The sequence below is a fragment of the Scyliorhinus torazame genome, chromosome 9 (assembly GCF_047496885.1).
Source record: "Scyliorhinus torazame isolate Kashiwa2021f chromosome 9, sScyTor2.1, whole genome shotgun sequence".
Classification (NCBI taxonomy): domain Eukaryota; kingdom Metazoa; phylum Chordata; class Chondrichthyes; order Carcharhiniformes; family Scyliorhinidae; genus Scyliorhinus; species Scyliorhinus torazame.
Window position 1 is genome coordinate 262,311,969 of NC_092715.1, and position 16,159 is coordinate 262,328,127.

Below are 16,159 nucleotides of genomic sequence, written 5' to 3' on the forward strand. Positions count from 1 at the left end.
TGTTCTCTATTTTCGAGTTGATTAAATCAAAGTCATTGCCTGGTGCTGATGTACAATATGTTTTTCTTTCTTCAATGAAGGTGAAAGGGGGGATATGTGGACCATGGATCCCTGATGATGGACAGATAGTTACCCACACGATATCGACGGCAGGGAAAATCAGTCAAATCAATTGGACTGCCAAGGTAACATAGGAACGTATGAAAATATGGGCAATGATGGATATAATAAGAACCCCTGGTCTCAGAGATGAATCAGAGGAGATTTATCAGAATGGTTGGAGCGATGAGAGTCTTCACTTCAGTGGAGGGACTGGAGAATTTGGAGTTGTCCTCCTGAGAGCAGAGACGGTTAAGGGGAGATTTAACGGAAGTGTTAGAAATCATGAAGGCTAACTGATAAAGTGAACAAGGAGCAACTGTTTCCGCTGGTGGGACAGTCGGTTACCCGAGGAAAAAATAAATAACGGTTTTGGCAGCAAATTCAATAATGATTTTCAAAAGGGGATTGGATAAATACTTGAAGGGAAAAATGGCAGGACAAGTGGGAAAGTGTGGGGATGCCGGGCCGATTTGATAGCACTTTCAAAGAGCTGGCAAGGGACAATGGGCTCCTTCTGTGTTCTAACGTTCTATGTTTCCAAGGTCCTTCCAGGCAGTTGTGCAGAATTGTTGGGTGTAATTCTCCCAGAAAATGACTAAGGGCTGGATTCTTCCGCCCCCGCCGACAGCAAGATCGCCATGGGCACGACGCAGACCATGGAAAGGCCCATTGACCTCCGGCGGGGATTTCCAGGTGCTGGGCAGGCGTAACCGGAGAACTCCGCCCGTAGTGTCATTTCGGGCGGGAAAGCCAGTGAGAATCCTGCCAGCTGTTCTGCCGCGATTCCCATCACAATCCACCCCCACTTATCATTATTTTTGGAGCCTGCGGAGATTGCCGCCGGAAAACAGATGTGCAGGACCCAAAGAAGCCAGTCTGGTCGGCTCCTCGGAGGTTGGGGCGCCTATTATGAAAAGAGCTCCCCAATCTCCAGACGGCCCCACAGCAGATCCCCGCACTCATCGGCAGAGAACCTCCCCACCACTCAGGCATCATTCGTTTTGGGGTCCACAAAGTCCCCCCCTTTCGGGACCCCCTATCCCCTTCTTTCACGTCCATGCCTCCTCGCAGGCCCTCCCCTTGGCAGTGCCCTGGCATGACCCCATTGTAGCATGACCCAATGCCACCCTGTTGTGCCAACATGGCAAACCAGCAGTGCCATCCTGGCACGTGCCAGGGTGCCTCTGTCCCCGACCATTCGGGGGCTCCGATAGACTCTGAGCCCCCCAGCATGATCATCACATCTGGACTCTGTGAATGGAGACCAGCAATAATTCCTGCCGGTCTCACACTGCGCCAGCAGGGGGCAGTGAATCCCGGGAGCGGGAGATTCCGGCTAAAACCCAGAAATGCATACATAAATGAGTTTGAATACTCATTTAAATATGCGAGACTGGTTCATGCCCAGCGAAGGATCTCCAAAGTGTAGGGATCCAAGCAGCTGAAGGCATGGAATGAGGGCACAATGAAGATTGGCGGGAGGCCACAGTTGGAGGAGCATTGTCTACCTTGGAGGGATTTATGGCTGGAAAACGTTACGGACATAGGTAGGGGACAAGTCCAAAGAAGGAATTTGAAAACAAGTATTTGAACCACCAGTTCACACCTGGTCTGGCCTACATGTGACTCCAGACCCACAGCAATGTGGTTGACTCTTAACCACCCTGTGAAATGGCCAAAGTTCAATTATGGATGGGCAATAAATGCCGGCCTTTTGTGACACATCGCACAAAGAATAACTGGGCTCCGAATTAAAAAAGTTACCCAGTGAGCCTTCATACGGGTGGCACGTTAGCACGGTGCTTCACAGCTCCAGGGTCACAGGTTCGATTCCTGGCTTGGCTCACTGTATGTACGGAGTCTGCACATTCTCCCCGTGACTGCGTGGGTTTCCTCCGGACGCTCCGGTTTCCTGCCACAAGTCCCGAAAGACGTGCTTGTTAGGTGAATGGGACGTTCTGAATTCTCCCTCTGTGCACCCGAGCAGGTGCCGGAATGTGGCGACTAGGGGATTTTCACTAATGTAAGCATACTTGTGATAATAAAGATCATTATTATTATTATGTACCTGTTAATGGTTATAATGGTTAGAAATGGTTGGAAAGCACTGATGATCTGAGCAGGTGCAGTAATGTTTGAACCAGGCGGTGGAAATGAGGAAGAGAAAACAGAATAATGTTGGAAATGCTCAAAAGATCTCAAGCAGTGTCTGTGGAGAGATAGGCAGAGTTAACAAGGAACAATTTTGGCCTAATATGTTCATTATCCCACCATGGCAGCTGGTAGAATTTGAATTCAATTTGGACTTGAAAGCTAATCTCAGTGACGGTATCCATGAAACTGTCACCGATTGTCGTGAATTCCCATCTGGTTCACTGATGTCTTTTCGGGAGGGAAATCTACCACCCTTATCCGGTCTGGCCTTCATGTGACTCCAGACCCACAGCAATGTGGTTGACTCTTAACCACCCTGTGAAATGGCCGAGGAAGCCACTCAGTTCAAGCATGGTTGGGCAATATATGCTGGCCTAGTAAGCGATGCCAACACCCCTTGTAAAAAAGAATCGTCTTTTTCAGGCCGATGAATATTCGTCGCCGTTAATGAGATGCTGTTTGGCTTCATGAGATCACCGCATCATAGAACTGTTCTTTCAAATGAGTCCCCCCGGCAGACCTAACCAATTAGTGTCCCATTTCCTTTTAGACGTCTGAGCAGGTGCAGTTATGTTTGAGCCAGGAGGTGGAAATGGGGAATAAAAAAGAGAATAATGTTGGGAACACTCGGCTGATCTCAAGCAGTGTCTGTGGAGCGTGAAACAGTGAACAAGGAACAATTTTGGCCTTGTGTGCTGGGTGGAAATCCCACAGGACCGTGGGGTTGGTGGGATTGGTGGGTGCTAAACAGAGCCTGATTAGTGCTCATTAGAGTGGGAGACAGCCAGAGAGGGAATACCAACAATGCTGGCATTTGAATCCTTTCAGAACTAAGGATTCGGGTGCACACTGGACATCAGCAATAATATTATGACTTAAGTTTATCAGATTCCTTTCTGTTTTTCTCTGGTTAAGATTTGTCTCTTTAAAAAGGGATACAATTATATTTGATAGATAGTACCAGGAGAACTAAGTTATTTGGACAGAACTTGGGTCCGTCCACAAGCATGGCCCAAAACTTCCAATTGCCTGCCACCTCAACTCAACATCCTGCTCTCATGCCCACATGTCCATCCTCGGCCTACTGTAATGCTCCAGTGATGCTCAACGAGAACAACACCTCATCATCCGATTCGGCACATTACAGCCTCCCAGACTCAACATTGAGTTCCGCAACTTTAGACTGTGAACTTTCCCCTCCACCTTGGCCCCTCCTTTTTGTTATTCCGTTCCCTTGTCTTGTCCCAACACAACCCCACCCTTCCCCACATGGCCACCTGTCCCATGTTTTTCAGTTTTGCTCCCATCGAGCACTGGCCTTTATTCTTCTATTAACACGTTCTGCTTTCCTACCTTTTGCCACGATTAACACTCTTCAGTCCCTGATGGCACCATTAACAGCCCCTTTGTCTTACGTCCGTGACACCTTTGTCCATCTCTCCAGAGCTCCAACCTATCCTTCTATTCTGCCCGCACCTCCTCCACCCACCTCCCCAAGTATATAATTCATCACATTTCTACATCTCTTCAGTCCTGTAGAGATAGGCACAAAATGTTAACTCTTTCTCTCTCCACAGATGCTGCCTGACCTGCTGAATTTATCCAGCATTTTCTGTTTTATCAGAGAAAATGTCAATGTGTGACGCAGTGTGCAGGTTTAAGACTATACTGAACTTGTTTTCTGGTGTTTTCTGAATATAGGTGGTCCTTGTCCATCTTGGTGTAACTTCTTTAATAGCTCACATCAAAGTGGGTCGAATGCAAGCTGCACTGGAAGCTAAAACTACAGTGTTACCTGCGAGAGGTAATTCACACTAAAATGCACTATGCATCAATGTAAGAATTGATTCCAGTAAAAGAGCACTGCAAAATTCAAATACTTATACAGGGACTATGCCATCTCAATAGATCCCTCTCACTTATGTTATGGGTGTTTTCAGAACCCCAAAATGTATCATGGAGTTCAACCAACCTCCCCCTTTAATTATTTGTTGCCTGTCCTAGCACATGGCTTGTTCCCTAGGTGTGGGATTACAATTATGGACACGTCTACACTGTTTATTCCATGAACTCAACTTAACATCTTAAATAAACATTGGATCTCTTAACACCCCTTACTTCAAAGATAACTCTGAAAATATTGCAACAGTAAGTAATTCCTCAAAATGTTCCTTCAAACTTCCAAGAGACTTAACACCTTTAAACAGAATCACATCAGGTTAAAGGCTTCACTATTATGAGTTTTAAATCACCCAAATGATCCAGAGATAGTCTTTCATGGCAGAGATCCAGCTCACTGCAAACACAGACACTCCCAAGCTCTTTTCAAACTGCAAAACTAAACTGCAAAATGGCTGATCTAAAGCCCAGCTCCACCCACTCTCTGACATCACTGTTTTCCTAAAGATACATTGCTTAAACATCCATGTCTTAAAGGTACTCTCACATGACAAAAAAATAAGAAAAAAAACCATCAACTTCAAGATGGTTTCACTTTTCACTTTTGCACCATCCACTAAGAAATGCACACAGTAAATATACATTTTTATTTAAAGAAAACAACACACTCAAACAGGTATAATAATATAGTCCATTTTTCTTCGTTCGTTCTCATCCAACCAAAATCCTTCTCGATTGACAGTCTCTTTGAACAAAGTCTCTGCACGATCCATCCACTCCTCTACTCCTCGGCATTTCTCTTCAGAATCAGATAATTTAGTTCAATCTGACCACAGAGCCCCTTGCAATTCTCCAATACAGGAGCATTGGTTACCACAGCTTTCAGGCAGTCAAATGCCTGTTGAAAGTCCGCTGTCCATTGAAATTTTTTACGTTTCTTCAGCAATTCCATCAGTGAAGTAATCACGCCACAAAACTTTTGTACAGCTGTTCGATCAAATCCACTCATGCTAAGAAATTATTTCCCTTCGTTTTGAGGGTATCGGAAACTCCGCAAGGAAAGTGATTCGGGCTTCTCCAAATTCACTTTCGGCTAGGTTCATCACCAAACCCGCCTCCTGAAGTCGATTGAAGAACTCCAAACGATGGTTTAAATGTTCTTTCCATGTCTGGAAGTTGGAAATAAAAGTAGATTGTCCCACTTTCTCCATGCAATCCTTCAATGGTGGGACAGGATAAATGTCCGTTCTTGTAATTGCATTCACCTTTCTATAGTCCACACACAACCGTTGGGTACCATCTGGTTTTGGTACCATCACTATGGGTGAGCTCCATTGGCTGCAACCCACTTCAATTATGCCATTTTTAAGCATACTTTCAATCTCTTTGTTAACCTGTGCCAATTTTAAAGGATTAAGTCTATATGGATGTTGTTTGATAGGAACAGCATTTCCCACATCTACATCATGTATAGCCATTTTAGTACTTCCCAATTTATCTCTACAAACTTGCCCATGTGATATCAATAACTCTTTCAGGTCAGTTTGTTTTTCCTCTGGAAGGTAACTTAACAATTCATCCCAATTTTTAAGAACATCCTCATTTTCCAATTTAATTTGAGGTATGTCAAATTCACAGTCATCTGGATTTGGTTCGTCACTTTGAGTTTGAATCATTAAAACCTCCTTTTTCTCTCTCCCTTTCAAAGTACCTTTTAAGCATATTCACATGACGCACTCGGTGAGTCTTCCTTCTAACTGATGTTTTTACCACATAATTCACCTCACTTAATTTCCTTTCAATCTAATACGGTCCACAAAACCTAGCTTTTAAAGGCTCACCTACCACTGGTAACAACACTAAAACTTTATCCCCATTGGCAAAACTACGAACTTTGGATTTCTTGTCCGCTACCCGTTTCATCACATTTTGTGCAACTTTCAAATGTTGTCGAGCCAATTCACCTGCTCTATTTAATTGTTCCCTAAAATTTGACACGTAATCCAATAGTGTAATTTCTGATTTCTCACCCACCAAATTTTCCTTGATCAATTTAAGTGGTCCTCTTACCTCATGACCAAAAATTAGTTTAAAGGACTAAATTTGTTAGACTCATTAGGTGCATCCCTAATTGCAAACAATACGAATGGAATTCCTTTATCCCAATCCTCTGGATAATCTTGACAATACGCCCTCAACATTGTCTTTAATGTCTGATGCCAACTTTCTTATGCTCCCTGCGATTCTGGATGGTACGCAGTTGATTTAAATTGTTTTATTCCTAAGCTATCCCTAACTTCTTTGAATAACTTTGAAGTAAAATTTGATCCTTGATCCGATTGAATTTCTGTGGGTAGTCCATATCTAGTAAAGAATTTAAGTAACTCCTCCACAATCCTTTTAGCTGTAATATTATGTACTGGAATGGCCTCTGGAAACCTAGTAGATACATCCATTATAGTCAAAAGATATTGATTCCCACTTTTTGATTTAGGAAGCAGTCCTACACAATCAATTATGACCCTCGTAAAAGGTTCCTCAAATGCTGGAATGGGTATTAAGGGTGCTGGTTTTATCACTGCTCGAGGTTTCCCTATCACTTGACATGTGTGACATGATTGACAAAATTTAACTACATCTTTATGTAGTCCAGGCCAATAAAAATGTTTCTGGATTTTAGCCTGAGTTTTCCTTATTCCCAAATGACCTCCCACTGGTACCTCATGTGCAACTCGCAACACCTCCTTTCTATACCCTACCGGCAATACTGCTTGATGAACGTCTGCCCACTTTTCATCCGCCTGCATATGTGCAGGTCTCCATTTTCTCATCAAGACATCATTTTTACGGAAATAACACTCTGGTATACTCTCAGGTTCCTCTTCCGTATATGCTTCCTGATATATCAGTTTTATTTCTACATATTTCTGTTGTAACACCGCCAATTTTCCTGAACTAAAAATATCCGCCTCATCCTCCACCTGTTCTTGTTCTTTTTCAACCATCTGATCAAAAATTGTTTCTGATAATTGCACTTTACTTCACTCTTTGATTTCTCCTCTTGTCTTAACCTGTGACTTTGCGACCTTGTTACTACACAATCCGGAAAAATCCCAGGATATTCGTCCTTCAACCCTTCAGTTGTCTAATTTTCCACTGGCTTATCAACCACAGTAGGCATCACTCCCACCTGCGATCCAGCTGTATCATTACCCAAGATAAACTGTATTCCTGGACAAGATAGTTTATCTATTACTCCTACTACCACTTCACCACTCTTCACTGGACTTTCCAACCTTACCTTATATAATGGAACGCTACTCCTCTCACCCTGAATTCCACATTTCACCACCTTTTCTGGCAACATTCTTCCCAAACTACATAATTCCTCATCTCTTACCATTAAAGATTGACTAGCCCCTGTATCTCTTAAAATTGTGACTTCTTTACCTGCTCCTCCTGATACACATGAGTAAACTTTACCCACACAAGTAAATTCTTTAAAGAGATCTGGCACCTTCTTATCAATCACCTCTTGATCAGGCTGTACAATCTTTTGCACCTCCTTCACTTCACTTGGGCTTTCCTTTACCACTTTAACAAACCCCACTGTCTTATCCTGTTTTACCACATCAGCCTTCCCAGTGTTTTTCTTCAACCACCAACACTGACTTTACATGGCCTAGTTTATTACAGTGAAAACATCTGAAACTTTTCATTTCTTTTCCACCCTCCTGGATTTCTTTTTAAATCTGAGGTACACTCTCTTTATTGTCTCCCATCAGATCACCTTTACCTTTACCACTTGAGTATTTCTCATGTCCCCAGTTTCTATCCCTCACCGGCTGAAACTGATGTCGGAAACCAATCTTTGATTTATGAGCTAATTCATAATCATCTGCCATTTCCGCTGCTAATCTTGCAGTTTTAACCCTCTGCTCTTCCACATGAGTTCTCACTACATCAGGAATTGAACTTTTAAACTCCTCCAAAAGTATAATTTCTCTGAGAGCTTCATACGTTTGGTCTATTTTCAAAGCCCTTATCCACCTATCAAAATTACTCTGAGCCTTTCAAACTCCATGTATGTTTGACCAAATTCTTTCCTTAAATTTCTAAACCTTTGTCTGTAAGCTTCAGGTACGAGCTCATATGCACTTAAGATGGATTTCTTCACCTCCTCATACATTCCAGATACCTCCTCCAGTAGTGATGCAAACACTTCACTAGACCCACCTACCAGCTTTGTTTGAATCAGTAATACCCGTATGTCCTGTGGCCATTGCATTTGTTTAGCTACCTTCTCAAATGAAATGAAAAAGGTTTCAACCTCCTTCTCGTCAAACCTTAGCAATGCTTGGACATATTTAAATAGATCCCCACCACGTCTTCGACTATGACGCTCTGTCTCATTATCCTCATCCATCTCCTCCAACTGTACGTGTCCCTTTGAGTCTGCCAATTTTAACTGATTTTCATGTTTCAGAGCCATTTTCCGAAGTTCAAACTCTCTCTCATTTTCCCTTTCCTCTCTATCTCTTTCTTTGTTTCTTTCTTCTCTCTCCTTTTCTTTTTACTCTCTATCTCTTTCGTATTCCAGCTGCTTTAAATCTTTCTCATGTTCCATTTGTTTAATTTGCAACTGAATTTTTGCCACTTCCCATGAGTCAAACTCTATCTCAGGCAATTTTAAATGCTTAACCACCGCCATAATTACCTCATCTTTTCGCATTTTGTCAGATAATGTTAACTGCAATGTTTTTGCCAGGCCCAACAGTCTGCTTTTCGTCTCTGTCCGTAAAGTACTGTGTGTGACAGTCTCCACCCCCAAAAACGTCTGAGCCTCTGAAAGAGCCATTGTCCACAACACACTCCCCACTTAAACTAAAATACCACACCGGAAAAGTAACAATCCTTCACTGTCTTTAAGTTCACAAAAGCCAATCCAATAGATAGACTTTTACCCCCCTCAAGCCCCCAATTGTTATGGGCGAGGCGTTTTCAGAACCCCAAAATGTATCATGGAGTTCAACCAACCCTTTAATGTATCTGTTGCTTTTTCTAGCACACGGCTTGTCCCTAGGTGTGGGATTACAATTATGGACACGTCGGTTTTTAAACACAAAACACTGTTTATTCCATGAACTCAACTTAACATCTTAAATAAACATTGGATCTCTTAACACCCCTTACTTCAAAGATAACTTTGAAAATATTGCAACAGTAAATAATTCCTCAAAATGTTACTTCAAACTTCCAAGAGACTTAACACCTTTAAACAGAATCACATTAGGTTACAGGCTTTACTATTATGAGTTTAAATCACCCAAATGATCTAGAGATAGTCTTTCATGGCAGAGATCCAGCTCACTGCAAACACAGACACTCCCAAGCTCTTTTCAAACTGCAAAACTAAACTGCAAAATGGCTGATCTAAAGCCCAGCTCCACCCACTCTCTGACATCACTGTTTTCTTCAAGGTACATTGCTTAAACATCCATGTCTTAAAGGTACTCTCACATGACACTTACAAACCCCAAGGGCTGAGTTTGATCAGAGTCAACCACAATATAGTTTGTACTGCTCTAACACCCCACCAGTACTGAGGGAGCGCAACATTGTTTGAGGCGCCACCTTTTGAGGGAAACCTTAAAGTGAAGCTGTGTGTGCCCTCTCAAGGAGACCAAAAAGATCCCTCAGACACTATCTGAAAGACGTTGCTTGATCAATAATATCCTTCAGCCGACATCGTAAATGAAACGGATGTTTTGGTCGCTGTCACCTTGTTCTCTGCGGAATCCTACTGTACCAAGTTAGCCACCGCCTTTCCCTACGTTATAACGCAGCCTTTATCATAGATTTATCATAGAATTTACAGGAGGCCATTTGGTCCATCGAGTCTGCACCAGCTCCTGGAAAGAGCACCCCACCCAAGGTCAACACCTCCACCCCATCCCCACAACCCAGCAACCCCACCCAACACTAAGGGCAATTTTGGACACTAAGGGCAATTTATCATGGCCAATCCACCTAACCTGCACGTCTCTGGACTGTGGGAGGGAATCGGAGCACCCAGAGGAAACCCACGCACACACGGGGAGGATGTGCAGACTTTGCACAGACAGTGGCCCAAGCCGGGAATCGAACCTGGGACCCTGGAGCTGTGAAGCAATTGTGCTATCCACAATGCTACCATGCTGCCATGTCAATGGATTTGCATTGCCAGGAATTTGATGTCAACACCAATATAGCCAAAAGAAAATCCTCAAACTTATTTTCCCTGCAGTACAGGAGTCCAACCTAACATCCTGATCCTCTCATCGCTCTTCAAAGCCTACAAATCTTGCTTTGGCCTGGTACGTGCCGTCTTGAATTCTCCTGACAGGTACCTCAGTATATAGACCAAATTCCTTCCAACTTCCTAACTCTTTCTTTGGCTTCCTTCTTAGCTTATTTTCTAATTTATCAGCTGCTAAAATCTCTCAGTCATGAAGGCTTCTACTTCTACTGAGATTTCTAGCTTGCTCTCTCGGCCCCATTCTCATGAAACTGTGGCCTCTATTTACATCCCTGTCCCTTTCTGGATTCTATATGATCCTTCTCCCGTACGAGCAGAATCTTGTCTGCAAGTTTGTGATTTTATTTCTGGGGTCAATGCCACTTTCTGATTCAGTGTCAGAGCTGAGAATCCATTTTTTGGGTTTCCACATTTTCACATTGCTTTGCCAATCCTTAGATTTTGCCTCTCGTCCATCCTCCTGCACATTTAACCAATTCTTGTATTTTCCAGAGGTCTTCCCTGCTCTCCCTATTGTATTAACCTCCCTCCACACACTGCCCCCATCTGACTTGAATGTGCCCTGACAGGGGTCTCATTTCTGGGGATCGGTGGCTGGGTTCTCCAATTAAGCGGGTCTCTGTGGGAGGTCCTCCTATTTAGGGGGTCCTTGGGGGTCTCTTTATTTAGGGGATTTCTGGGGTTTGGCATGGGGAGGGACCGGATGGAGCTGGGGTGGGCAGGCCTGGCATTGTGGGGGATGTGGTGGCCCCCGGATGGACATTGGGGGCAACTCCCTGAAGGGGTTACCCTCTTGACCATGTCAGGACCACGCTGGGAAACACCAGTAGTAAATCCCGCCCACATCATTCCATGAGCCCAGCGGACCGGAGAATCACAAGGGCCTGGAGATTGTGGTGCCCGGCCTGCGAAGTGGATGCAAATGGGCCAGTAAGACTCATTTGCATCCGTTCACATTCTCCTGTAGATGTGGGGGCACGCACCCTGATCCCGCCGCCAGTGGTGGGAGGGGCGGTGGGGGGAGCATCACAAACGGATCGGTGCCTGCCGCTGATCCCTTTTTCACCCTGAACACCCAATTCTCCACCGTATTGGGAACGCCGCTACTGGCAGCGGGCAGCAGAGAATCAAGCCCCTTGTGTCTCCCATCATCTGCTCCTCATGACTACTCGGTACGTGTGTATGTGAAGTGCATGATGCCTCCTTACTTTCTATGTGCTGTTCCGGATTGGTGAATATATAGTCCGCACCAATCAACCGTGAAGATTGGACCCGTGATTCGCATGTTGTACCATTACTACTTTCCCAAGACTCCCCATTACCTTGCCAGCCCTTTCCACTCTTTTTGGCCTTCCATTTTACAATATACCATACCTCCTTTTTATTTAAGCAGGTACTTCCAGTCCAACCATACAACATAGAACATAGAATTTACCGTGCAGAAGGAGGCCATTCAGCCCATCGTGTCTGCACCGGCCCTTGGAAAGAGCTCCCTACTTCAGCCCACAGCTCCACCCTATCCCCGTAACCCAGTAACTCAGTAACCCCACCTATCCTTTCTGGACACTAAGGGCAATTTAGCCACCTAACCCGCACATCTTTGGACTGGGAGGAAACCGGAGCACCCGGAGGAAACCCACGCAGACACGGGGAGAACGTGCAAACTCCGCGCAGACAGTGACCCAAGCCGGGGATCAAAACTGTATCCCAGATGGCCTTGTGCGGCGCCCTGGGGCTCGTCGATTTCTCTCTGAAAGCTCAACTTTAATTAAACCTTTTCTGCCTTCGTGTAAGGCATTCAGAAGAACAGAAAACGTAGAACCAATGTTCATCCCTTCTAAAGCAGGGAACATCTGATAGCTCGGAAAGTAACATTGGATTTCTTCGGTACACCAACAGGTATGGACGTACTCCCCCCACTCCCCCCCAACCATTTGTAAAGAGATCTTGGGCACGGCTTCGTAAAGTGTATTTTACGAGTCTGGTTAGGAGTGTGAAGGCAGATTTACTGCGGTGCGATAGTCTCCCTCTGACCCTGGCAAGTCGGGTACAGGAAGTTAAGGTGAACATGTTTCTCTGTTTTTTATTCTTATTCTAGTGCCTGCCGGACATTGTGCCGAAGTCGTTTTTTAAGGGGGTGTATAGGCTGGTTTCCTCTTTGTTTGGGCAGGGAAGGTGCCCAGGATAAGGAAGGTGGCACTTCAGAGGGGCCAGCAGTTGATTGGGGGGGGGGGGGGGGGGGGGGTTGCCTTCTGAACAAGTTGTATTATTACTGGGTGGCGAACGTGGAGAAGGTGCAGGGGAGGAGTTGGATGGTGGAGGCTGGGGGGAGGGGTGGAGGATGAAAATTTCTACAGACTGTAAAATTGTGAGTTAGGGAGAATGCTCCCCAGATTATTTATATTTTTTGTATTTTGGAATAAAATACATTTTGAAAAAAGGAAGGTGGAGGCTTTACGGGTGAGGACGGAGACGGCTTCTTGTCGGGGGTCGGGGTTGCGGGCGCTGGCATCACTTCTGTTTGCCGCAGGGTAGCATTTGGGAAGTCCTGAGGTGGTTGCCACGCGGATGATTTGGTGGCAATTTCGGCAGCACTTCAGTGAGCGGGGTCCCTGATCAAGACTGATCCGATCCGGGGCAAATCATGGATTTGAGCTGGGGAAGATGGATACGAGATTTTGGGGATGGGAAGAAAGAGGGCTAAAGGAGATGAAGGATTACGGTAGAAGAATCAATCCAGTCTAGTCTTTTAGGTTCAAGTTTGGTTTATTTGTGAAACATTTCCATACAGGACACCCTGTGCTCGACGCCCCTTCCCCACTATCCCCTTCCATAAATCCGAGCACCTTAGAGTAATGGCCAAGGGCTCTATCGCCAGCGAAAACAGAAAAGGGGACATGAGCATTGCTACCCGTTGCAGCGGAAAGTTCCCCAAATTCATTTCATTAATTCGTACACATGCCATCAGATCCTTCTACAACAATTTCACCCAAGCCACAATCTTAGGCCAATCCCAAACTTCTCCAACATTGCAAACCGATAGCCCCACTCCACCTGATCAAACACCTTCTCCGCATCCAACACTACAGCTAATAACCCACAATAAACTCTCACACAGAAGTATTCCAGCTGTCTGTGTTTACAATTAATAATGGGATCAGGGGTTATGGGGAGAAGGCAGGAGAATGGGGATCAGAAAAATATCGGCCATGATTGAATGGTGGAGCAGACTCGATGGGCCGAGTAGCCTAATTCTGCCCCTATGTCTTATGGTCTTATAGGATAATCAATGTCACATGTTTGTCTAGTAATTCCCTTAATAAAGTAATTGACGTACATAGTGATTAATAGGACATTGACACAGGCCTTGGCTATGGTTCCCCAGTGGGTCTCTGTGACTCCCTGAGTTCACAAAATAAACCAGACAGATCCTCCCTTGTGGGCAACTTCCAATCCCAATTACCTTTGTAGCTATCTGAAGGATGGTGACTATTTTCAACAGCAAAAACCTGTCAATCGAAGATAACATAAAATACAATATGAAAGAAAGCGACCAATAAATTCAAATGGGAATTCAAGAGAATTCGCCTTATGCTGGGAGTCCTGAGAATGTCGAGCAGAATTGCATCGATGTGTTTAAGGAGAAAATTGATAAGTATGTTCAGGACAAAAAGATGATGTGGAGATGAAGAGGGGGCTCATGTGTAAGGTAAATGCTAGTTGGGCCGAATGGCCTGTTTCTTTGTTATAAATGATCTACAGCATTGACAAGCACTGTAACAATGTACTAATGGCATCTTTCTCTCCCTGCCTCGAGTGTGCGGAGATGGTAACTGCGACGAGGGTGAAACGTGCTCCACTTGTCCGGCAGATTGTGGTGACTGCACTGCCACCATCAAAATTGCCATCAGCTTCCCCATCTCACTGGCATGTGTTGGCTTCATCATTACTGTGGTGGTAGGCCTTCTTCTGATGTTTCTTGCAACCTTCTGCCTATTTTCGTAAAAACAAGACGCAAACATAATAGAGCTCAGCGTGGAACGTGCAACATCATTGGGAAACTTTCTGTCTCTCTTTCCTCTCAGTGGTTCCAGTACCAGAAGCAAAAGATGTTGTGGGATGAAAGTTGGATAATTGACTTCAACCAAATTAAGCAAGGTTTGTACGTTTCTTGTAAAGTTGGCAGCTGTGGATGAAAGTTTGATGGACCATTTGCTTGCTGTTTGCACACGTGTTTAAATTGGCTATGCCAGGTGCACAGAATCGGTGAAGGCACAGCTATGCAAATGTTTGTTTGCAGCCTCAGATTGACTGCAATCGTTCCACGATGATATTCCCGAACACAAACCGCCTCGCTCTTAATTGCATCGGAAGATTAGCCAGCCGCAAAATTCAAAAGAGCAACATTTGATCCACGCAAATGAAGCTGCCTGTCAAGCATGCGCCGTTAGAACCCTACAGGATATTTATTTTTGAATTGAATCCCTTGCCACATTGGTCTGGGTAAATTCTTTGCTTGCTGTGGCATTGTTAGTTTATATCAATCCGGTTGCCACAGTAACCCCAGTGTTCTTGGAGTGGGGTCTCCCATCTTTCCAACTCAGTAACTCAAACTCTGTATCGTGGACCTCAAGCGAGTTTGTGTGGGGTCATTGAGGCCCGATTCCTGGATACTTACAGTCCTCAGAAACTCCCACTTCACGCAAATTCCACAAAACAGCCGTTTCCATGATTATATCAGAGTAAATTAATTCAAGGAAAATTCCAAAGGTTAAAGTTGTTTCGAGCCTACATTCTCCCCGTGTCTGCGCGGGTTTCGCCCCCACAGATGTGCAGGGTGGGTGGATCGGCCACGCTAAATTGCCCCTTAATTGGATAAAATGAATTGGGTCCTCTAAATTTTTTTTTTCTTTTAAGTTGTTTTGAGCCTTTGTAATGGAGCTTGGGTGGTACAATACTCCGGCATGTTCTCCTGTAGGTATGCCTGTCCATAATAGTGTGAATGAATGAGTCACGAGATGACATCAAAGGGTGATACCCTCTATGGGTTTGAGGAAGGCTCCCATGCTCTAACTCCCCATTCCCTCCATTCCTCCAGCTCAGAATCCCGGTGCCTTTTCCTCATGCACAAGACAAAGAGCCGAGGATGAACCTGGTCCAATCAATGTGTTCCTTCCGAGCCATTAAATACAGCATTTTCCTCAAATCAGATGGGAAATGGAAACACATTGGCCATAAGGAACATGAAAGAAGATGTGTGTTCCTCGGCACTTACGTAAACCTATGAAAATGGAACAAGCAGGCACCTCGAGTTAAGAATTGGGGAATAGTAGCAGGACATCCAGCCCCACCGAGCCTGTACTGCTGCTCAGTGAGATCGTGGCTGATCTTAATTCCTTGGTTTCTGAGTTGACGGGATGTTTGCTGTTTGCTGTCTGAAACATTTGACATACATTGAAGCAAATGCATTAGTGTGACAGTCAAGTGCATCAGGTCTGTATTATTAATACTGAGGAGCGTATGTTCTGTGTTCCATTTGTGCAACATCGAAAAATATTATTTTCATGACTGGAAGAGGTAGCAACAGGGAAAATAATGATCAAACATTCAAAGATCAATGTATCCCACCCTATTCAGTAACTTCCTGGATTATTTAATTCATGGAGTATTAAAAATGTCAAACTGATTTCAGTCAAAGCTCAGCTG

The 16,159-nt window shown here is 44.5% G+C and overlaps 1 protein-coding gene across 1 annotated transcript in view; it reads left to right on the plus strand.

Annotated features, from left to right (window-relative positions):
• LOC140430102 (atrial natriuretic peptide receptor 1-like) overlaps positions 1 to 16,159 on the plus strand; it is an 80,657-nt gene that overhangs the window by 13,889 nt on the left and 50,609 nt on the right. The window contains exons 5-8 of the mRNA XM_072517619.1: positions 81 to 185; positions 3,958 to 4,060; positions 14,271 to 14,410; positions 14,539 to 14,611. Of these exons, the coding sequence (XP_072373720.1) occupies positions 81 to 185; positions 3,958 to 4,060; positions 14,271 to 14,410; positions 14,539 to 14,611 (421 nt within the window). The remainder of the gene's footprint in view (positions 1 to 80; positions 186 to 3,957; positions 4,061 to 14,270; positions 14,411 to 14,538; positions 14,612 to 16,159) is intronic.